The sequence below is a fragment of the Trichosurus vulpecula genome, chromosome 5, assembly GCF_011100635.1.
Source record: "Trichosurus vulpecula isolate mTriVul1 chromosome 5, mTriVul1.pri, whole genome shotgun sequence".
NCBI classification, from domain to species: domain Eukaryota; kingdom Metazoa; phylum Chordata; class Mammalia; order Diprotodontia; family Phalangeridae; genus Trichosurus; species Trichosurus vulpecula.
In genome coordinates, this window is record NC_050577.1 from 283816545 (window position 1) to 283840716 (window position 24172).

The 24172-nt window shown below is 37.8% G+C and overlaps 1 protein-coding gene across 1 annotated transcript in view; it reads left to right on the top strand.

The window, feature by feature from the left end:
• Positions 1–23100, top strand: part of BICD1 (BICD cargo adaptor 1) — a 135895-nt gene extending 112795 nt beyond the window's left edge. Inside the window, exons 8-9 of the mRNA XM_036760796.1 lie at positions 15067–15152; positions 22626–23100. Coding sequence (XP_036616691.1) covers positions 15067–15152; positions 22626–22713 — 174 coding nt within the window. The 3' untranslated portion in view covers positions 22714–23100. The remainder of the gene's footprint in view (positions 1–15066; positions 15153–22625) is intronic.
• The last annotated feature ends 1072 nt before the right edge of the window (positions 23101–24172 follow it).

A 24172-nucleotide genomic window follows, 5' to 3' on the forward strand; every position in this document is an offset into this window, starting at 1 on the left:
GAGGACTGAATACACGGTTTCATTTGAAAATATGTGAAACTGAACAGGGAAATAAGCAGGGATAAGGAGGGAGAGTTAAAAGGGAAGAAAATACTGAGGAGGGAATAGCCACAAGCAAAATCAACTTCGTGATTTGGGGAGGAGGGACTGAATTAAAGGGGAAAATTTGTAACACATAAACTAGAATCTAAGACAATGTTCATCAGTAGGGAAATAGCTGAACCAAATGTGGTATATGAATGTAGCAGAATATTAGTGCTCAGCAAGAAATGATGAAAGAAAAGATTTCAGAGAATCCTGGTACTATGAACTTATGCAGAGTAAAGTGAACTGAATCAGATTTCTATGAGGATAATAACACTATAAGTAAAAACAACTTTTGAATATTTTAAGAATTCTAATTAATGCAGTGACCAACCATGTCTCCAAAAGACTTTTGTTACCCCCCTCCTGACAGAGAGGTCATGGATTCAAGGTGCAGAAGGAGACATATTTTTTAATATGGCCACCATGTTGAATTCATTTTGCATAACTATGCTTATTTATTACCAGGGAGTTTTTTCCCTTTCTCCCAATTGTTAGTTAGGTGGTAGGGTTGGTAGGGAGAGGGAAGGGCTAGCAATAGTGATGCAAAGAAAAAAAAGAGGAACACTGAAATATTTTTTTAAAATGTACAGAAGGGAACAAAAAGAAGTTCAGGAAGAAGCAAAGGCAGGAAGGAAAGTTTTGAATGTAACATGGAATTATTATATAATTTTTAAAGTAAGTACTATGAAATGGAGATTGAATATATAATCTTTTTCTTCTGCTCTTTTTTGTACTTAAGTTCAGAAAAAAAATATAATTTTAAAAAAGAAATTTATTTAATTTCCCACATAATTCCAAAGAAAACCATAGCTCATTTTAAGATAAGATTTTCTGTAACTCTTCATGAGCAAACATGAACTTAGTGTTTATGCCTGAATATCTTGATAATGAAAATATTACAGTCAAGGCTGTAGGTTTTCCAATGTTCATAAATCCATTAACACTAAATTTGTATTAGAGAAGATTTTGTAGCATCGAACTTTCAAAAGTATAGATCTTTTCCATTGTAATCATATGGTTTTCAAATCTCAGGCTAAAAGCATTTAATATTTTTTATTCCTAAAGGACAATCTGTATTCCATGTGGTATAGTAGATAGAAAGCCATCCTTGGAGTTAAAAAGACAAAGGTTAAAGTCCAGCCTCTGAGACAAATTTGCTTTTTTTCCCTGGGCAGATTACTTAATCTTTTAGTGGTGTCTCAGGCAGCCCTAAGTTCATAAATTACAGAAAAATTGTCCACCTACCTTGGTGAAGGTGATTTTGACAGGAGCTCCCCTGCCCAATTACCTCCAAATGAAGCTGAACAGAGCTAGTTTATGAAACCGACATTGGCTATTATTGTCCTTGGGCATTTAGGTGGTGCAGTGAATAGAGTTCCAGGCCTGGAGTCAAGAAGATGTGACTTCAGATCTGGCCTCAGACAGTTACTAGCTGTGTAACCCTGGGCAAGTCACTTAGCTGTTTGCCTCAGTTTCCTCATCTGTATAGTGAGCTGGAGATGGAAATGGCAAAACACTCCAGTATCTTTGTCAAGAAAACCTCCAAATGTAATCATGAAGAGTCAGACATGACTGAAATGACTAAATAACAAGAAAACTTATTGTCCTCAAAAATTTAGTCATCTGCTTTTTCGTATTCTTCTGACTACCGCATCTTAACATTGAAAAACTTTATATTGATATCAACTTCTACCAAGCTAGAAAGGCTTCCAGTATGAACTTTCCTAAATACCGAGAGGTTTTATCACCAGCAGGTTGTCTTCCAGGTGATAAATTTGGAAGGCATGGAAACTCATAAAAATTCAAAGTGGCCCTCAGTTCTATGTGTTCCCTTCTGCTTCTTCAGTGTTAGGAGCAGAATACTGGAATAGGTGGGAAAGGCTACATTAATTTACCTGCTGCTGGGGTAGCTAGGTGGCGCAATGAGTAGAGCACTGGCCCTGGAATGAGGAGAACCTGAGTTCAAATCCAGCCTCAGACACTTGACACAATTACTAGCTGTGTGACCTTGGGCAAGTCACTTAACCCCAATTGCCCTGCCTTCCCCCCCTCAAAAAAAATGAAATAAATTTAACTGCTGATACTCTGAATTATAAGATCTTTATCCAATGGCCAGTGAATTGCCATGGATTGGAGGAAATAAACCATATTTACAATGATGCAAAACCAAAGGACATTAAAAAAAATGAAAGGACATAAAGAAGTTATATATAGCTCAATGGAAGGACAGCTCCTGCTCTCTTTGGAAAAGCATATAAAAGTATATATATAGTACCACAGAATCTCAGAGTTGGAAAGGATCTCAGAAGAAATTTAGTATAATCTGTAACTGAATAAGACTCTACCCTCCCACATACCCAACAAGCACTATTCAAGCCTCCTCTTGAAGATATCCAATTATGAGGAACCCACCTCCTGAAACAGCTCATTCTATTTTTAAATAGCTCTGATTGTTAGGAAGTTTTCTCTGTCTTGGGCTAAAATCTTCATCTTTACGAATTCTACCCACTTGGTTGTTTAGGTCCCTGGAGCAAAAGAGAAGAATAGGTTTAATCTCTGATAGCTCTTCTATCTATATTTAGAAGACAGCCATCGTATTCCCCCCTATGTCTTCTGTTCTCCAAGCTCAACAAGTCTGCTTCCTTTAATTTATTCCTGTATGACATCGTTTCCTGTTCTCACCATCCTGGTTGCACTCTGAACACAATCCACTTTGTCATTGTTGTTGCTGTTGTTCAGTCATGCCTGACTCTTTGTGACCCCATGGATCATATAGCACACCAGGCCCTTCTGTCCTCCACTAACTCTTAAAGTTGTCCAATACTATCTATCCATCTCTTCTGCCATCCCTTTTGCCTTCAGTCTTTCCCAACATCACGGTCATTTCCAATGTCTTCTTTTTTAAATTTTTTATTTCATTTTAAATTAATGGAAAAAATGCCTTCTCATTACATAGTGAATGTATTAAAACTTCAGCTTCAGTATTTGACTTTCCAGTGAATAGCCTGAATTAATTTCTTTAAGTATTGCCTGATTTGATCTCCTTGCTATCCAAGGTATTCTCAAAAGTCTTCTCCTGAATCGCAATTTGAAAGCATTGATTCTGTAACGCTCAGCTTTGGTTATAGTCCAATTCTCACAGCTATACATTGCTACTGGAAAAACCATAGCTTTGACTATATGGACCTTTGTGGGCAAGGTGATGTTTTTGCTTTTTAGTATGCTGTCCAGATTTGCCATAGCTTCCCTTCCAAGGAACAAGGATCAGTATACTTAATAAAATGTGGTATCTACAACTGAAGCCCAATATTCTAGTTATGATATGGCCCAGGGCAGAAAACAGAACTGTCACTACTCTCATCTTGGACACTGCATTTCTGTCAGTGACACTTCAAAATGCTTGACCTTTTCAGCTGTGATGTTATATTGTTGACTCGAGCTTGCAGTCCACCAAAACCTCCAGTTTTCCATAAAAACTTTGGCCTAGCCATACCTCTTCTATCATATATTTGTGCATTTGATTTTTTTAATGCAAACAAAGCACTTAGATTTATCCCTATGGAATCTCATTTAATTAGATTCAGTATCCTTTAGTACTATTTCTATAGAACTGTGACTTTTTAATTCAACCTGCTGACAGACAGATACATAGACAGACAGATAAATAGATGTTTGTATGTATGTCTGTGTGTGCTGTTAAACATCCAAGTTGATAAGTAAGTTCTCTATATACAACTTATTCTTTTCTTCCTTACCTAAATTGTTTGTGACATCAAAATTTCATTCTTGAGAATTCTTCAGCTAATTTACCCAGAAGAAACATCCTTTCTTTGAACTCTTTCATATATGTTCTCCAAAAGTCTGGAGTATGTACCGAACTATGAACAGGTTTCCCCTTCTCATCTATCATGAATTCTACATTGGCAAAGTTACTTCCTTTCAAGGTTCCCATCATTTCTACTTCAGCAACTTGTAGCTTCTTATTGTTCTGAATCAGGACCAGTTTAGTCAAATTGACAAATGTTTATGAAGTGCCTATGTTGTGCCAAGTACTGTGCTAAGTGCTGGGTATACAAGGGGGGAAAAAAGACAAAAAAAGAGTCCCTGCTCTCAAATAGCTCACAGTCTAATGGGAGAGGCAACATACAAACAACTATGTAAAAACAAGATATACACAGGATAAATTGGAGATAATTTCAGAGGGAAGGTGCTAAGATTAAGAAGGACTTCTTGAAGAAACTGGGACTTTAGTTGACTTGAAGAAAGCCAGAAAACTCAGGAGGTAGAAATGAAAAGAGACAGTTCCAAGCATGGGAATCAGCCAGTGAAAATTCCTGGAGTAGAGAGATAGTGTCATGTGTGAGAAAATGTAAGGAGACTAGTGATCTGGCTCTATGATCTGAATCATAGAGTATCTATGGAGGGGGAGAAGATGTAATAAAACTAAAAAGGGGATTGGGGGGCGGAGCCAAGATGGCAGCAAGAAAGCAGGGACTAGCTTGAGCTCCCTGCCAAGTCCCTCCAAAAACCTATAAAAAATGGCTCTGAACCAATTCTAGAACTGCAGAATCCACAAAATAGCAGAGGGAAGCAGGGATCCAGCCCAGGACAGCCTGGATAGTTGCTGGGTGAGGTCTTTTGCACACGGAGCTGGAAGCAGAACAGAGCAGAGCCCAGCATGGGCAGCGTGGACCAACCAGACCAGGAGCCAGATGGAGCGTGCCCTAGCACCCCGAATCACTGAGCTGTGGCAGTTGCCAGACTTCTCAACCCACAAATACCAAAGACAACACAGAAGAACTGCAGAACCCACAAAATAGCAGAGGGAAGCAGGGCTCAAGCCCAGGACAGCCTGAATGGTCTCTGGGTAGGGTCTATCCTGCACGGAGCTGGGAGCGGAGCAGAGCCCAGCATGGGCAGTGCAGACCAACCAGACTTGGAGACAGGTGGAACATGCCCTACCACCCTGAATCAGTGAGCTGCAGCAGTTACTGGACTTCTCAACCCACAAACACCAAACACAACAGAGAAGGTTAGTGGGAAAAGCTGCTGGGGACAGAGTGAAAGAAGGAGTTCATGGTTTGGCCACCACCCCAGGGGCAGCAGAGGTGGGGCAGCCACAGAACTGCAGCTACAGTTGCTTCTGGCCCCAGGCCCACCTGGTGGGAGGGATTAAGTGGCGGATAAGAGCAGGAGTGCAGAGCATGCTGAAGATCTGAGTCCAGGCTGGGTTGGGGGTTCTTGGGGAAGGAATAGTGCTGGTGTTGCAGTGCATCCCCTCAAGCTTAGAACATAATACTCTTTACTCTACAAAGCAGTCATACCCCGCTGAAAAACTCAAGCATCAAGTAAGTTGGCTGGGAACATGGCCAGGCAGTGAAAACGCACCCAGATTCAGTCTCAGACGTTGGAATCTTTCTTTGGTGACAAACAAGACCAAAGCATACAGCCAGAAGAAGTCAACAAAGTCAAAGAGCCTACAACAAAAGCCTCCAAGAAAAACATGAACTGGTCTCAGGCCATGGAAGAGCTCAAAAAGGATTTGGAAAAGCAAGTTAGAGAAGTAGGGGAAAAATTGGGAAGAGAAATGAGAAGGATGCAAGAAAACCATGAAAAACAAGTCAATCACTTGCTAAAGGAGACCCCCAAAAATACTGAAAAATATACTGAAGAAAACAACACTTTAAAAAATAGACTAACTCAAATGGCAAAAGAGCTCCAAAAAGCCAATGAGGAGAAGAATGCCTTGAAAGGCAGAATTAGCCAAATGGAAAAGGAAGTCCAAAAGACCACTGAAGAAAATACTATCTTAAAAATTAGATTGGAGCAAGTGGAAGCTGGTGACTTCATGAGAAATCAAGATATTATAAAACAGAACCAAAGGAATGAAAAAATGGAAGACAATGTGAAATATCTCATTGGAAAAACCACTGACCTGAAAAATAGATCCAGGAGAGATAATTTAAAAATTATTGGTCTACCTGAAAGCCATGATCAAAAAAAGAGCCTAGATATCATCTTTCAAGAAATTATCAAGGAGAACTGCCCTGATATTCTAGAGCCACAGGGCAAAATAGAAATTGAAAGAATCCACTGAACGCCTCCTCAAATAGATCCCAAAAAGAAATCTCCTAGGAATATTGTTGACAAATTCCAGAGCTCCCAGATCAAGGAGAAAATACTGCAAGCAGCCAGAAAGAAACAATTTGAGTATTGTGGAAACACAATCAGAATAATTCAAGATCTAGCATCTTCTACATTAAGAGATCGAAGGGCTTGGAATACGATATTCCGGAGGTCAATGGAGCTAGGATTAAAACCAAGAATCACCTACTCAGCAAAACTGAGTATCGTGCTCCAAGGCAAAATATGAATTTTCAACAAAGTAGAGGACTTTCAAGCTTTCTCAGTGAAAAGACCAGAGCTGAATAGAAAATTTGACTTTCAAACACAAGAATCAAGAGAAGCATGACAAGGTAGTCAAGAAAAAGAAATCGCAAGGGACTTACTAAAGTTGAACTGTTTTGTTTACATTCCTACATAGAAAGATGATATGTATGATTCACGAGACCTTGGTATTAGGGTAGCTGAAGGGAATATGCATATATATATATATATATGTATATATATATATATATATGTATGTATATATATATATATATACACACACACATGTGGGTGTATGTATATATATGTATATAGGTGGGTGTATGTGTGTATATATGTATGTGTATATATAGAAAGAGAGAGAAAGAGAGAGAGAGAGAGGGCACAGGGTGAGTTGAAGATGAAGGGATGATATCTAAAAGAAATAAAATCAAATTAAAGGATGAGAGAGGAATATATTGAGAGAGGGAGAAAGGGAGAGATAGAATGGGGTAAATTATCTTGCATAAAAGTGGCAAGAAAAAGCAGTTCTGTGGGAAGAGAAGAGAAGGCAGGTGAGGGGGAATGAGTGTATCTTGCTCTCATCAGATTTGACCTGAGGAGGGAATACCATACACACTCAATTGGGTATCTTACCCCACGGGAAAGAAAGAGGAAGAAGATAAAAAAGGGGGGATGATAGAAGGGAGGGCAGATGGGAGAGGAGGTAATCAAAAATAAACACTTTCGAAAAGGGACAGGGTCAAGGGAGAAAATTCAATAAAGGGGGAGAGGATAGGAAGGAGCAAAATATCTTTCACAACATGAGTATTATGGAAGGGTTATACGTAATGATACACATGTGGCCTATGCTGAATTGCTTGCCTTCTTAGGGAGGGTGGGTGGGAAGGGAAGAGAGGAGAGAATTTGGAACTAAAAATTTTAAAAACAGATGTTCAAAAACAACAAAAAAAAAGTTTTTGCATGCAACTAGAAAATAAGATACACTGGCAATGGGGTGTAGAAATTTATCTTGCCCTACAAGAAAGGAAGGGAAAAGGGGATGGGAGGAGAGTGGGGTGACAGAAGGGAGGGCTGGACTGGGGAACAGGGCAACCAGAAAATACGCCATCTTGGAGTGGGGGGAAGGGTAGAAATGGGGAGAAAAATTGTAATTCAAACTCTTGTGAAAATCAATGCCAAAAACTAAATATATTAAATAAATTAAATTAAAAAGGGGATAAAGGGTCAGATTATGATGGGCTTCAAAAGCCAAACAGAGGATTTTATATTTTACCCTGGAGGTGATAAGAAAGCAATGGAATTTATTGAATAGCGGTGTGCCATGGTCATGCTTGCACTTTAGAAAGAACGGTTTGACAGCTGAGTGAAGGATGAATTGGAGGGGAAGAGATTTTAAGTAAGAACAACCATCAGGCTTGGCAATAGTCCAGGCATGAGGTGAGAAGTGCAGGTACCAGAGTGATGAGTGTCAGAAAAGAAATGGGGGCATATACAAGAATGTTGCAAAGGTAGAAATGATAGGTTTTTTAACCGATTGGATATGGGGGCTGGGGGGTGAAGAGAAGGTAGCAGAGAGAGTCTCAACATTTCCTTTTATTAATTCCTTCACCTTTTGAAGAATGAAATTAATCCTAAGGCAAGTCAGAAATGTTTTAGTTGCTTAGTTTTAACAGAGGCAGAGACAGAGACACAGATAGACAGAGATCTCCATTAACTGTCCAAATAGTTGAAATCCCCATCACTACTATATCATTTATCATTGTTCAACGCCAAGCTTGTGATCTGACTGCTAAAATGATCATCCGTTTTCCCCTTCTGGTCATGTGGGTTGTAGTAAACTCTTCTAATAATATTGTGATTTTCCTTACATCTTTTCTTACCCAATCAGTAATTATTTATTAAATACCTATTATGTACCAGATATTGGGTTCACAAAGACAAAAATGAAACAGTCCTTTAAGGAGCTTACGTTGAGGTAAACAACATTTACCCAAACAAGCAAATACAAAATATATACAATATAAACATAAAGCAGTTTTGGTGGAGGAGACAGTAGCAGCTGGAGGATGAGTAAAACACTCATGAGTAGGTAGCCCTTTAGCTGAGCTTTGGAGGATGCCAGGGATTCTAAGAGGCAAAATGGGAAGGGAAATTAAATTTCAGGCTGGGGGTTGAGTATGAGAAACAGATAATCGAATATTGTATATAAGGAACAACAAATTTGGCCAAAATAAAAAGTACTTGAAGGAGAATTAATGGTTAATAAGCCTGGAAAACTAAACTGCAATCAGATTTTGTATTTGTCCTGATGAAGGCAATAGGGACATGACATGGTCAGCTATTTCACTTAGGATTAAGCTGGCAGCCATGTGAAGAACTGATTTGAGAAGGGAGAGAGATTTGAATAAGAAATATATTTCTATAGCCATGTCCTAGTCATAAATCACATCCCACCAATCTTCATGATACAAGTGAGATTGAATTTGCTTCCTTGTGTTAAAATTCCTAGTTGACTTTATTGTTCATTCTTTTGGAATTTGTATATAGATGCCTACAGTCATGAATTTATTACTGACTCTTCTTATTGTCTCCTATAAATTGCCAATCTGCTGAATTGATATAATTTTTCTTATGCCATAACTGTTACTCTCTGTGGTTTCTGTCTTAATGGATTTTTGTGAGGACTTTTTCCCCTATCCCTCCACATTTGGTTTCAAGCTCTCTTAAATAGATTTGCAAGTCTTAGGAAAAATTTGTTTTTACTATCTCCTGTTAGGTATACCACATCCCTGGCCAAGAAGCCATGTCTCCTGTATCTTAAGCCCTGGTCCAGAAATTTTGATTCTGTTCTCAAATACCAGCTTCTCACTTTTCAAATCTACATGTTTTTTAAGAAGCCCCTGCTTTCACTTGTTGAATAGTGGGGTGCCATGGTCATGCTTGCACTTTAGAAAGTTCAATTTTCTCCCAAGGTCTTCAGCTTTTTGCCCAAGACTTTGTAGTCCCTAATAATTCTTTCTGGATTCCTTCAGGTAGTATGATTTGTCCCCTAATGAATCACATGATGTGCTAGTGGTTGTCAGGTTTGAGAAGTGTCAAGATGTAAAGATATACAGATTAGGAAGACAGAATTATTTCCTGACTGTTCATATACAGATGACACATGGCCACTTTAATACTTTTCAATAAACAAAGATTGCCCACCACAACTTTCATTTCTTGACTGACCTTATTTTCCTCTACCCTGTATGGGATGGCCTCTCTCCTGATGATCTCTCTCCTGATCCACAGAGCACAAGAAGCCACTCCCACCTCTCATATACTGCAAGAATATCATGCTTATTAAAAGCTCCAGAAGGTCCTTCTTCCTTTCTCATCTGTGTAACATTATCATACCATATAACATAGATTAATATTCCTCTTTATAACTTCAGATAATTTTTATTTGTTTTCCTTTTGGGAGTACTTCTATTCTTTCAGAGTGGTATGTCCTACGGGTCTGACTATCTCATCTACAAGCCACCCAACTTCAGCCTGCTGCTTGACCAATTCTTAGATATTTACTTAATTACTCCTGAGCTCTAAAATGACCTGGGGACTATGTTGGATAATTTATTTCTTGTTAATAATTTTGTAATATCTTCTCACTAATTAATTGATTAGCTCAAGGCCACACTACAATTCATTAAATATTACTCAGTGAGCTAAAGAAGCCTCCTTTCCCGCTACTTATTACTCTTATTTTTTACATATTTAAATATTAAAATTTTTCAATATATAATTAGCAAATGAAAGCAACAATAAATATGTGTAACCATTTACAAATGAAAGCAATAATAAACAGGCATAACCATTTATAATACTTCAACTCATGTTATTGCCGGAATTACTTCAAACCTGTAAAGTATCAGTAACTTTTAGTTAACTCTTAATTTATCTGTAAACTCTGTCCCAGATCATTCCATTCACTCCATATTATTATTTTTCCTCAAGATTTGTTCTTTGCTTTGTTTTTTTTTAGCAGTGATGAGAAACCATCTTTCAGCTTTTCTCAAGCTCTTTACAAAATCCTCATCATAAGCTTTCTTTTATGTGATTTCTTCAGAAAACAACACTTGGTAGTTCTCATAAGAAAGAAGTCCAACCTTACGTTCTTTCATGTAGATTGTTCGTTGATCCTCACAGATCACAGAATAAACATATTGTCACCCTGATTCCTTAAGAAAAGGCACACATAGTTCAGATACTTCCTAGATCCTTCTGGATCACAGATAAACACACACTCTTTCCCAGAGAGATGCTTCATGTCCAAATATCTCTCAGCTGTTACTCCCAAGTGCAAACAACTGTTTTTTCACCAATTTCATCTTAGTTCTTAATGTTAAAATAACATTATCTGAGCTCTTATTGAGACAACAACAGTCTCTATGAGATATACATTTAGAAGAAGGGTTACATTTATTTTCCTTTTGAAGCACTTCTATTCTTCAATAACAAGGGCCAGGAAACCAGGGCTTTCTCCCACGATGCTGATTATAAATGATAGATAGAGTGCTAGATCTGAAGTCAGGAAGATTCATCTTTATGATTTCAAATCTGGCCCCATATGCTTACTAGCTGTGTGACCCTAGGCAAGTCATTTAACCCTATTGGCCTCAGTTCCTCATCTATAAAATGAGTTGGAGAAGGAAACAGCAAAGTACTCCAATATCTTTGTCAAGAAAACCCCATTAAGAATCATGAAGAGTCAGAATGATTGTTTAGGTGATTTTAGCACTAGTAGTCCTTCTGCAACTTAGCAACAATAATAACTAGTTAAAATAAGATACTATTAGATCAGTTCCTTCCTCAACCTGTTTTCCTTTCTCTCCCCAAAAGCCTCACCAACAGCAACATTGAGTCAGTGCCCCACAGTCTGTATCTCCCTTCTGCCCTATCAAGCAACACCTTCTTCTTTCAACTGAAAGCACCATTTGCCCCAAGTTCAGGATCCAAGACTTTGTCTCGGGCACAGAGGTTCCTACTTATGGCCCTGCCTTCAAGAGAGGATTAATTCTTTCTGATACTTTACCTTCTCTTATAATGAGACCATTACAGAGACTCTGATGATTCTGGAGGAGAAAGTAAAGCTTTGAAAGTAAGACTTTGCACCTCCCTGCCTCACTTAAACCCAGTTCACTTGCAAATCAAGATATCACCCTCCTGTTGACATCAGTCCTCCTTGAAAAAAAAAAAAAGACAAACAACAAACTCTTGAGAAATAGTAGCTACCCCACCGGGTACCTAACTGGACAGTTCCAGTTGGGCAATGCTGCTATTTCCTCCCTCCTCTTCCTTCTCCTCCTTGTCTTCTTCTTTCTCCCTTCTTTGTCTATGTGGAAGTCATACCCTTACATGTGGGCGCTCTCTCCAAAGGAATATGAATTTTGATCACTTATACTTCTCAAGATATCTTGGGGCTTGGGGGCTAGATTATTTTTTCCTTCCCTATTTATTTACTTTATCATTTTTTTTTGTTTCTTTGGAAAAACTGGGACAATTGACTCTGTTGTGTCAAGTAATTTTCATGTGTGATTTCTTACCAGCTTTGATAAAGCCCATTGGGATTCAAAAAGAGCTACTTTAACTATGCCAAATCACTCTGGCTTCCACTGATTGTTCAATAACAGGTCCCAGCCTAAGATTTACTCATTGTTTGGAGTTTGATTACTCAGAGTGAGTGTAAATAGCAATTGTTTCTGTTCTGGCCAGAAACTCTGAGGGTCTTCCCCTCCCAGAGTGATTATTTTGTGAAGGCAAACTAGGCTATCTTTTGCCTAAATTTTTACCTGGCCTTTAATCACACTGAATGGGTGTTGCCTCAGACAAACTGAGTCCTGGGAAAAACCTGAGTTTAAAAAGGCCAAGGTCTCCCACTGCATCTGGGGCCATCTCCCATCATCCTGACCAATGTCTTGCCACTGGACTTAGATGACTGGAGGAGAGAATGAGGCTGATGACTTTGCCCAGCCCTGCCCCACTTAAATCCAATTCACTTACAAGACATCATCCTCCTGATGTTGTAGAGAACAAAGGATGAGTAACAACAATAATGAGACCAAATTGTGGTTTGTGATCATGTAGTGTTTTTTTGGCACTAGTAAAGCCACAAAAATAGCATGATCTCTGCACATCATAGGAAAATTCCTCTTGCTATCCATACTTTCTGAAACCAGTATCTCCCAATTTTCCGCATTATTGCTGACACATCTTTTAGTTAATTCTTTTAGTTGATTCTTATGGCTAATCACTAAAGTAAACTTCCTGTTTGCGATTCCTGCTCACTGTGCTCTCTTGCTGACAGCTCCTTAATGAAGCTTTATGTATAGAAATTTTTCCTGCATAATCCCTCAAACTTTGTTGCTTATTCTCAGGTATTAGACTTCTTGATCACCTATGCCAAAATTAGAAGATTCCTGCCAATACCTTAGCACAAATTGTAGTTGCCCTATCATCGGTAAAAAGATATTCCATATAAACTGAACTTTGAACTGCCTCTTTTTTACCTTTTTACTCACTCCTTTAACCACTAATCACATACCTTGGACCTTTTCTTATCGGTTTCTTGCACTTTTTCTGTGAGACTTTTCTGTAAATCAGAAAATAAATGTTATTTTTTAAAGGGGAATTTATCTTAAACCTTTAGTGAATACTGAAATTTTGTCTTTAAGTTAAATTCATCCATAATAATAGTTTACATTTATATAAAGCTTTATGTTTACAAATTCTTTATATATGTTATCTCATTTAATCCTCACAGAACCCTGTCAGATAAAGTGTAACCATTATTATTACAGTATTCCGGTTTTACAGAAAAGGATACAGGGTTAGAGAGATTAAGTCACTTGCTCACTGTCACACAATTAGGGAGTAGCAGATTCAAGATTAACACTCCCATCTTCTGACCCCCAAGTCCAGTGCTTTTTCCCTTATGCCAAAACCTTGTCTTTATCTTTCTCTTTTTCTTCCAAAACTCTTTCATTCTTTATTCCCACTTGTCTCCTTCCTTTTTTTCCTGGTCCCGGATTGGAAACTGAAAGCAAATATTACTTGGTCTACAACTTTCATCAGTGATCAAATTTGAGGGCTCTGAAACGAGAAAGGTATAATCCAGACAATCATACAGGGATTTACAGAGATGTGCAAGTTACAAGATTTTACCAGAATGTTAATTTTTAACAGTTCTATAAAGAGCAGAGTATTTTAAAATTCATGAGATTACTATGTTATGGAATTTGATACTAAAATTGAACTCAAAGTTCTTGTAGTCTGACTCCTTCATTTTAATTAAGAGAATGGGAAGGGTATTGCTGAGAAAGGTTGAATGACTTGTCCCAAATTAGCATGTGGTAAGATCAAATAAGTTCCTAGAGATTTGGTGCATGGAGGTTAGAGGAAGATGGAAGGATAGTGAGACTCTACCAGTTCCTTGATTTGTGTCTGAGTTTCTGGCTTTGTGAAGTTTTTTCCTCCATATTTAGTCTACTTATCTAAAGTCAGCAGAAACGACTTCAATTTTATGTTTTTATTATGCTCCTTTAAAATCATACTGCCACATTTGTCCAAATATACTGGGGCAGCTGTATTTCATTTTGTTTAATGAATTCAAATTTAGTAGGCATTTATAGAACACATAGGGTCAAAACATTCTGCTGAGAGTGATACAGAAATAAATCAAATACAAATCTGGCCCTAGAGGAACTAACCACATAGTAGGAAGAAGAAAACAGGGCACATATACAAATAATGCAGTCAAGGTCAAAATGCTTTGAATGGCAGTGAAAATAGTTTTCATATTTTACCCCACATCCAAGTGCCATAATGACCATTCCATATTTATCATGCTACTAAAGCCATTCATTGATAGTATAGTCGAGGAAAGTTCATTAGATTTAGAGTCAGGACGTGGGTTTGAATCCTTACTCTTGTTGCTTAATACGTCTGAACATTTGACGAGTCACTGAGACTCTTTGAGTTTCAAATCCCTCATCTGTAAAATAAAGTTGTTTGGACTACTTGATCACTAAGGGTCCTTCCAGTTCTAGAGCCTATGAGGATGTTTGTTATTCTGATTACATACAAGCTTTTAGCAAATGGTTAGGTACCTTTACAAGGAAGAGGGTTCTGGGAATGAATGAAGTTATTAAATTGATTATTGAATTCAAAGTTAAGACTCTTGTTTTTTCTTTAATATTTCAAGAAACTTCCACTGAGCATTATATTGATTGCTAGTAAACATGTAATAATGTACTTGAGAAAAGATAATACTGAGAGGTAAACTTTAGAGGGGTAAAGGTTCAGTTTAATCAATATTAAAATTTTTAAATTCCAGAGCCATCAAATGGTTTAGCGATATTTTTTACTTATAAAAGTAGCTGCTGTCCTTTTCATTAGAAATATCAAAACAAAAAAGGCTAAATAAAGATTTCTACCAGATTAGGACTGAAGCACAAATTTATTCCTCACTAAATCTCATCAGCTGCTTACTATTTAATGCTGTTACTAACACCTTGCTCTGTCATCTCTTTGTATATATGTCTAATTTATCAGTTTCTTATAGATTGTCAGCAGCCTGCTGCCTCCATATCGCCACAATGCTCACAACTAGCCAGGAGGCAAGACTGCCAGACTGTCAGGTAATGTTTAGATAAGTTTTCTTATTCCATTTATATTTCCATTTCAGATCCATGTACCACTTAACCATAACTTTACCTTAACCTCACATAGTTGATTGTATTTTCCTGCAATACTTACTCAAGCAGGGACTCAGTAAACACTAACTGAGGGAAACAATCTAGACAGGAAGATAATGGGGATCGCAAAGGAATTTGAAATTGTAGAATAGCAGCTGCAGCCACTAGGTGGCAGAATAACATTTGACCAGGTGTAAGAAAACCATTCGTATTTCATCAGGTTATATAATTCCACAGTAGCTTTTGTATTACATTCTATACTGAACCATTATCTTTTTCATCTATGGAAATATCAATGCTGCAGATATTAACATGCTTCTTACTTTTGTATTAAGAATATGCTTCCCATAAAAACAAAGAAAGGTAAATAATGTGACTTCTGCAACAGTTCTGTAAATGTTTTGCTTCTAGTTTGAGTTCTGCTCTTTCTTCCTATCCATAAGATGTGAAAGTTGATATAACAGTAGATCCAGACACTAATATTAGTATTTAATGCTGTTACTTAGGATTTTCTCATTAACTTGTAAACAGTGTTGATAAATTTTCAGCCAGGGGCATTCTGGTAAACGTTTAACAACCAGCTTGAGGGAGTGGGGGGGGGGGGGGGAGCGGTGAGGGGGATGTACCTGTGACACACTTTTACATTTAATCTGCATTAATAATATTTTCTCTATCACTTTCTTAAATCTAGATAATTAAGAACACAAAAAAAAAATCAAGCCCTGATTTATATTTAGCGTCTGCCAGTTTCCTGAACTGGCAAGAGCTGTCTCCAGCACACCTTACATCTCTAACCTATGGGTCAAAGGTCCAATTGTGATAATTATGGAGGAATGCACTCTAGGAATTTAAGGAGTAGAAAATTAATCTACTATCCCTATATTATTTGTCTGTAGCTTATTCCACAGCTAGATTCTTCAGAGTCACTGTGGAAAAAATGGAACTCATTAAAAAAACTATCTAGGAAAGAGTCAAGAACAGATAGAATTAAGGATGGGGTAAGGTAAGGGGAAAACAAATAAAACTAAATTTAAACAAACCTTTTCCCATGTTGGCCTACCGTATTTGAATCTCATTCTCTTGCCTGATAGAGGTAAGTTGTTTGATGCAGTTCCCCAGAATTCAAGTATTCAATCCCATGCAATTTGTAAATCTTGTCATGGCCCGTTTTCAATCTTTCAAGCCAGCAGTATATCTTGGAACTCTTATCTAATTTTGATTTGATGAAAATGAGGAACATATGCCACATTATAAACTCTCCATACACTTGAATAAAGAAAATTTTACATCACAACAGGGTTATTCTATTTTTTAAAAATTGCAGCTCTGTCTTTTTAGGAAATCATTTTGTACCCAGTTAGCCAGTGAAATTTTTTATGAGGACCCTTTCCCCCAAAGTCTTCTTATCATTATTAAGGTAACTAATTTAGTATATTGATCTATTTTATTAAAGAACTGATTTTTTTCTAAAGGTCAGCTCAATGACCCCTGAGAACAGTCTCTGACCTTACCTCTTACAGTGTTAATTCAAGAGTCAAAATAACTCAGACTGTCAGATATGAGAATTTCACTAGAGAGAAAACAAAGCTAGATCTTTTAGAATAAAAAGAGGGAAATGGAACTAATTTTTTAAATAAATAACTGACTTTACTAAACAACTCAAATTTTATTTTTATTAAATATTTTATTAAATTAAGTTTTGTTAAATAACTCAAAAACTTTTAGAATGGAATTCATTTTAAAAAATAAAAAACAACAATTACATATAATGCTGATTTTGTTATTGTTGTTCACAAGTTTCCCCTGTAGTTTATAGTGTGTACAACATGACTTGCCCCCACAAATTCTAGCAGTTCTGGGAAGAAAGAGCCTGTTTACCTTAAGAAAAGATATCCCACAAGCTTAAAAGTAAAATTGGTGAGGTTTAGGGGTGTGTGGGGTACAAGACCCTTACCAATATAATATAAAAATTCATAAAATAAAGAGGAGTCTCGAGGAAGAACAGAAAGTATTTATTCAATTCTCACGAGAAAGGGGCGTCACCTCCACTAGGATGGACCAGTGGAAGGAGGCGAATTACAAAAGGCAAGACACCAATATATATCCTAACGTGAGAAAATTCCCCCCTACCACTATCCCTCCTCTCCATTGGCTGGGAGGCGGGCTTACAATCTAGGCACGAAAAGCTAGACAAAAAACCAGGAAATCAGGCACAGCCAATCCCAACATATCTCCTTATTTAACAACTAGCTGCTGATGTGGCAGTAACATGGCTAAGGTAAAGGAGAGGAATGAGGTCCCTCCTGGAGCAGGGAACAAACAACTCGTATGCAGTACATTATATCCTTATTTGGTAAAAAAAACTTTGTGCTAGCACTGAGAGTGAGGGGGGGGGGGGGCACTTATTGCCCCAAGCCCTGAATTCCTAGGTAACCAAATCCCTACAAGGTTAAATTCCGAGTCTATTCTATTTCTCCAAACTCCACTTATTTCAAGAATAAGAGAAGAAAATAATTCCTATATTCCCCCTCTGTGAAATCTTCACAAGAGTTATCTCCCAGTCAGGGGTACTCGAGACCCCAAAATACCAACACCTCGGGTCCTGCTCAAATGAAATCAACTCAAGTCTTCTCAGCCAAAGAAAAACAAAGTCTATTAAAGATTTGGCGTAATGGGTGGACTGTTAGTGGGGCTGAGCATTTGTGACTGATGTTAGCAGACCCTAGATGGAGGCAAGATGGAATAGAATAGAGTACAGAAAGATTGTGGGAGGACTCTAGGGAGGTCTAGGGTGATGGGAGGAGGGGTTTAGGGTCAACTGAGGTGAGGTCAGACTCCAGGGTGGGAAATAGCTAAAGGCTACCTGGAGATGCAGACAATAGAGGGCTAGGGTATAGATATTTTGATATCATCAAGGATGAGAAACAGCGAGAGGGCAATCTGGAGATAACCACACTATGGAAGGCATGAAAAGCCAGATCAGGAGGGAAGATACAGGGTAGGGTCCAAGGGGGTTCCCACAGTCAACAGTTCTCCATCAACATGGTGGATTTTAGGCCAGTCTTAGAATCTAGCAGGACCTGGGTTTAAATCCTGCCTCTTAAACTCTATGTGACTATGGGCAAGTTACTTAACTTCTCGGTGCCACTGGTAACTCTATAAGTTGCAGATAAGTTGTTGATATGCTTGGGTGAAGGGAGATTCCATCCTGGTGTTAGAAAAATACTTATGTTGTCTAGGAATAAACAGTACTCGTTGGAAGGGCAAGAAAGTTTATATCTTACATTTATTCCTCCTGAATAAATGGGTGCACCCCTAAACAGAGTACAGGAGAGAGTACAAGGGACTCAGACAAATGCCAGTCCTTTTATTTGCTCCTATTTGGAATCTCCGGCCTGGCTCTTCATTGGCCAGATGTAACCCCCTGAACTGCCCACAAAACAGCTCCTTAAGCATGCGTACAAGCCTCTAACCTTTAACTGGATCAGAAGCCTGGTCTCAGCTCTAAAGCTGGGGGAGGGAGGAGATACTTTCAACTCTGTGGAAACAAAACTGCTCCCACCATTTCTTACACTGGGAATTCCCTGCACTGAAGAAATTACAGACCACAAAAATCAACAAACCAAGTGGATGTAGGTCTAAGAATAAAATTACCTTTTGAGTAGAAAACCAGAAAGAATTAAATTACTCCTACCAAAAACCACCCCCCAAAAGTTTACCTCACATAATGAATTGAAAGGTTGTAAAGAACCTTCTCTGTCAGCATGTCAACTAGCTTTTTAAAAGTATCTACTATGTACTGGTCAGTGTGCTAAGTGTTGAGGATACAAAGAAAGGCAAAAGCCAATTTCTGCTCTTACTAAAGAGGTTTGGGGTTGAGGGGTGCTCGACATCCCAAAGTACCAACAGGCTGGGTCCTGCCGAAAGAATTTGACTCAAGCCTTCTCAGCCAAGGGAAAAGACAAAGTTTATTAAGGGTTTGCCATAATGAGTTGTCTTAAGAAATCCCACCCTTTGTGACGCCTGTTTCCACAAGCGGGCAAGATTCAATCTACTGAATTAGATTGAATCTGAGTGCCTTCACAGAGGCAAGATGGAGATTATATATACAAAGATTGTGGGAGGGATTGAGGGGTGATCTGGGGTGACTAGAGGAGGGGTTTAGGGAGGAACTTGAGGAGGAGTCTAAGGAGGAGCTTAATGGGACTGAGATGAGGTCAGACTCCAGGGTGGGAAATAGCTGAAGGCTACATGGAGATGACAGACAATAGAAGGCTAGGGTAACAGAGCTAGGGTATAGATATTTTCATCAGGATTAAGGGTGGGAAATGGCTGGACTATAGAGGACTAGGCTAGGCAAAGACTTGGGCCCAATGATAGCACCCATGGCCTTAGGGGAAGGCCAGATCTACTTGGAACACTCAAGGAGAGTTCAAGGGGGCTCCCAGAGACAGTACTCCAGGTTCAAGGGGGTTACCAGAGACTGTGCCCTCTACATTACAGTCTACAGCAGAAATATTTATATGTTGTCTCCTTCATTTACTTTTTCTCTCTGAATAAATTTTAGAGTGTTTTTTTTAAAGGTTTTGCTTCACTTTAAATAGGCCTGTGGGTCGGGGGAGTGGGAAGATTAAGAAGATATTTCTCTTTTTAGAGATAGTTTGACTAACAAAAGTAATTAGTCTACAATTCCATGTCTTCTCAGGATTTCCATGTTGTCCTATCACTGTTACTTTCCTAGTAATTTCTTAATAACAATACTTTTTGCATTTCTATAGAGCTTTCTAATTTTTATTTGATTCTCACTGCAGTCCTATGAAATAGACAAAATAGGGATTATTTTTCCCATTTGGCATTTAAAGAAGTTGTAATTCAAAGTATAAGTGACTTGCCCAGTGTCATATCTTATTTAAACACATCTAATTACAGATTGTTTGGGTGTATTTATATTGCTAAAATTAAATTTATCACTGGATTAAGAGGAAATTCTTCATGGGAAAGGCAGAAAAGAGGAGCATTTGTTAAAGAAATGAACAATCATTTTCTGCCTACTAATCCCCATTTCTTAAACTTTTTTAATTCTATAGCTCCCATGTGTGGTCACCTCTCCAGAGATTAAGCGACCCCACCCCCATCCCCATTGTATTTGATTTACTTGATCAGTCATTCAGTTACTAAGTGTCTTTTATGTGCCAGGCCTTGTGCTAAGTGCTCAGGATACAAAGAAAGGCAAAAGACAGGAGCTCACAGTCTAATTGCAGGTACTCAGACTTCTTATGATAGTATAAAACAATTTAGAGGCAAAAAAAAAATTATTAATATATCCTTTTTCAGAAGCAATGTTATTTCTTCGGCAAAAGATGAAGAAGGGAGAGGAGTACATGTGTCATCAGGGAAATGGTCAAGGAGAAAATGAGAACATGTGTTCCCATGGAGTTCAGAACTGACCAGGATATGGTCTCTGGATGTCTACTTTAGGGGGTGAAGTTGCAAGAGCAAGCATTACAGAAAAATGCCTAGTGTAAGGATGAGGATCCATGATCAGCCTCAAAGAGTTCAGAGCTAAGTGGCTTAGTTCTTCCTGGGCAGTGAACTTATGTTTGAACCTTATAGCCTGGCTCCTAATCCTTCATCTGTCACTTCTTAGCTGTATGATCTTGAGCAAATCATTTAATTTCACTTAGCCTCAGTTTCCTCATCACATTTTATGTAAGAATAATAAGAACAATAATTAGCATTTATATTATGCTTTAAGCTTTGCAAAGTGCTTTACAAACTGTGTGGGACGACAACCACCAGGATCAAAAATACGAAGGCCGAGTCAGAAATCAGAAAAGGCTTTTTGTATTCTTTCTCATGAGAAAGGGCACAGCCCACATTGCCCAAGCGGCCTCAGCCAGGGAGTGCTAAATGTAGAAGCTCTCGGGCTTCTTTTATCTTAATCCTAACCCCTGTCCTGCCTCACCATTGGCTGGTGAGGGGGGGCTCACAATCTTTTTACTAAGTCTAACTAATCAGCGCAAAGCAATTACTATCCTTCATTACCATAATTATTCATAATTATTCTATACCCTATTAAAAGATAGCAGTTCCGTAAAACCGTATTATGCATTTCCTGTTACCAAATTTGGGGGTAACCAATCAGAAGGGGGCAGGAGATCTGTACCCTATCAGAGGGTAACAGTTCCATAAAACCTCATTATGCATTTCCTGTTACCAAATTTGGGGGTAACCAATCAGAAGAGGATTATTGAGGTTCGGTTTCAGTTTCCTTTCGTCATTTCAGGGAAATCACATTTCTCAGGAAATGAAACTGAAACATAACTAGTTGGCAAATGTAGCAGAGAGAGATAAGAATGTAACAGTGTATTAGTGAGGGAACTTCACTGTGAACCATCTTTCACACAAACATCATCTCATTTTATCCTCACAGCAACCATGGGAAGTAGATGCTATTATCATCTCCACTTTATAGCTGAGGAAACTGAGGCAGACAGAGAGAGGTCAAGTAACTTGCCCAGGCTCAGACAGTGAGCTGGTAGTGTCTGAGGCAGTATTTGAACCCAGGTATTCCTGATTCCAGCTCCAGCGCTCTATCCACCACATCATGGAGATGTTTCTAAAATAGGCATAAAGGTTGTTGTGAGGCCAAAAGAAATAATGAAGATTTTAAAAAAAAAAAAACTTTATAGAAAGAAGAGTCTGAGAAATTTATAAAGGGTGAAACTGAGAGAAAAAGACTGTCCTTGAAGAGCAAAATAGCTTACATAAGAATAATTTCTTTTCAGCCATTCTACAGATATCCCATAAACAAATATGGAGTAGCTCTAATATTGGTGATATTTTGGCAGATTGCTTTAACTGCCAAAAAAAAAAAGAGAAGAAACTGGTTTTAAATACACTGCCAATCTGAACTGAAAAAGACCACCTCACAATCAGATTTCTTAATAGTCAAATGAATTATTCAGTTTTCTTTGGATACATCAGGGAAATGAGTACTTGCAAGAATTTCCTTAGTGTGGCTAAATATTCACAAATAAAGAGGGATGACTTTGAGAGGAAGGAAGGTAAGATAAGAAAAGATTTACATTTTTTCTGTACACATTTTGCTTCCTTAGGACTTTCCCAAGGAACCCAGGTTTTGTGGGCATACTTTATATTTAACTAGATGCCACCCCAAATGGAGTCACAATGAGTTGTATTTGACTGAAAAATGATTCGATAACAATACTCCAAATAGAAATTTCCATGGCTATTACAGAAAATTGTGTAAATGACATCGATTTGCCTGATCTTAAGACTTAAATATGAGATTTGTGCTAAATGTATTTATTTAGAACATGATGTGCCATTTTGCCTTGTATATTGTACACATATCTTATTGCTCCTCTGTTCTGTTATGTGTTTCATTTTCAGTCCTAATGTCATTCTCCCAGAAGAGCAGCCGCATTCCAGCTCTCAGTGTGCCCCTCTCAACTGCCTTTCTCAGCCTCCATATCCCTAGTCTTCATCTTCAACAGAAGAAAAAATTTGTACAACTATTATGCAGACTACTCCCCAAGATCCAGCAGGCATTTCTGCCTAGTTGGTAACATGAATAAAACTTGATTTATTTCCACACTACTGGAAATCAAGAGAAGATTGAGAAGTACATCACAAGCACAGAGGCCAGTCTGACAGGACACTTGATGGTTTCTCTGATCACATACAAACTTAGATAAGGAATGTTCAGTGATATGAACTTTAAAAAAAAGTTCTGTTTCCAGATGCTTGGCTTTATCTCTGAAGTCAGAGGTACTTAAGCCAATATAAAATATATGCTAGAAAAATCACAAAATCCTATCCTCATTCAGCCACAGAATTCTAATTCAGTTATTTTTCAGTCAATGATATTTATTTATTTTTAATTTATTTGCACCACAACTTGTGTTAGTAAAATGTAAACCAATTGTGCAGCTTTTTATATTTAATTTGTTTATGTTTAAATGAGCAAAATTAGCTGAATTAAGTTTGATTTTAATTATTTAAAATTGGCCTGAATTTGGCCATTTTTATTGCACAAAATAAAAAAAAATCTGGTTCATTAGAATGTTCATGTTAACTTTGTATCTGCACTGGTTGTGCTTATGCACTTATTTTATCATTAGTTTATTCATTAGCTTCTGATTTTACAGTAGTTTTCCATTGAAAACCAATTATTAAACCTAAGATCTTAATTATTATCATTTACTTTTATTCAACTGTTTGATTACATGCTTTTTTTTTTTTTTAGCATTTCAGACATGTAGATGAACTGGTGCTGTTCCATTTTTATGTGGTAACTCATAAAGGAATGCAAAACAACTTGAAGTAAAATCATGTGTTCATTTAATTTTCTTTTTTTCTCAAAAATTCAAAATCCCAGTATGAGTCTTTACCTGTGAAAAGATTATAAGTACAGATGGCAAAAGATATACATGTATAAAGGCATCTTTTAAAATATTAGTTCACTTAGGTAGGGTTAAAAGTTTGGGATAAAGTTGGTATGACAAGGGTGATCTTTTTTTCTGCAAAAGTTCCTTGCCAAAAACAACAAGTATTAAACTTTAGTGCATTGTCAGCTTATGACAAATACTCAGGTGCCTATAATACACAGATTATCTTGTGACAGTCCAGTGTTCCTAGCTAAATTACAGATTCTTTTAGGAAGCTTCCTAGGACATAATTTAAAACAGTGAATTGACGTAAGTCAAAAATAACTGACTTTATTTTGCACAATTACCTGACAGACAAGGAAAGTAGCTAATTGACCTGCAGAGTAACAATCTTGGCTCCTCATCCACCTATTAAGTGCTACCCATTAATTGCTCTTAACCCTCATTCCTTGCTCTTAGTCAGGTGGCCTTAATTTATTTAGAGAAAAAAGAGTTTGATATTTTCATGTGACAAAATCCATGACTGATCTACAAATGCCACACTAGAAA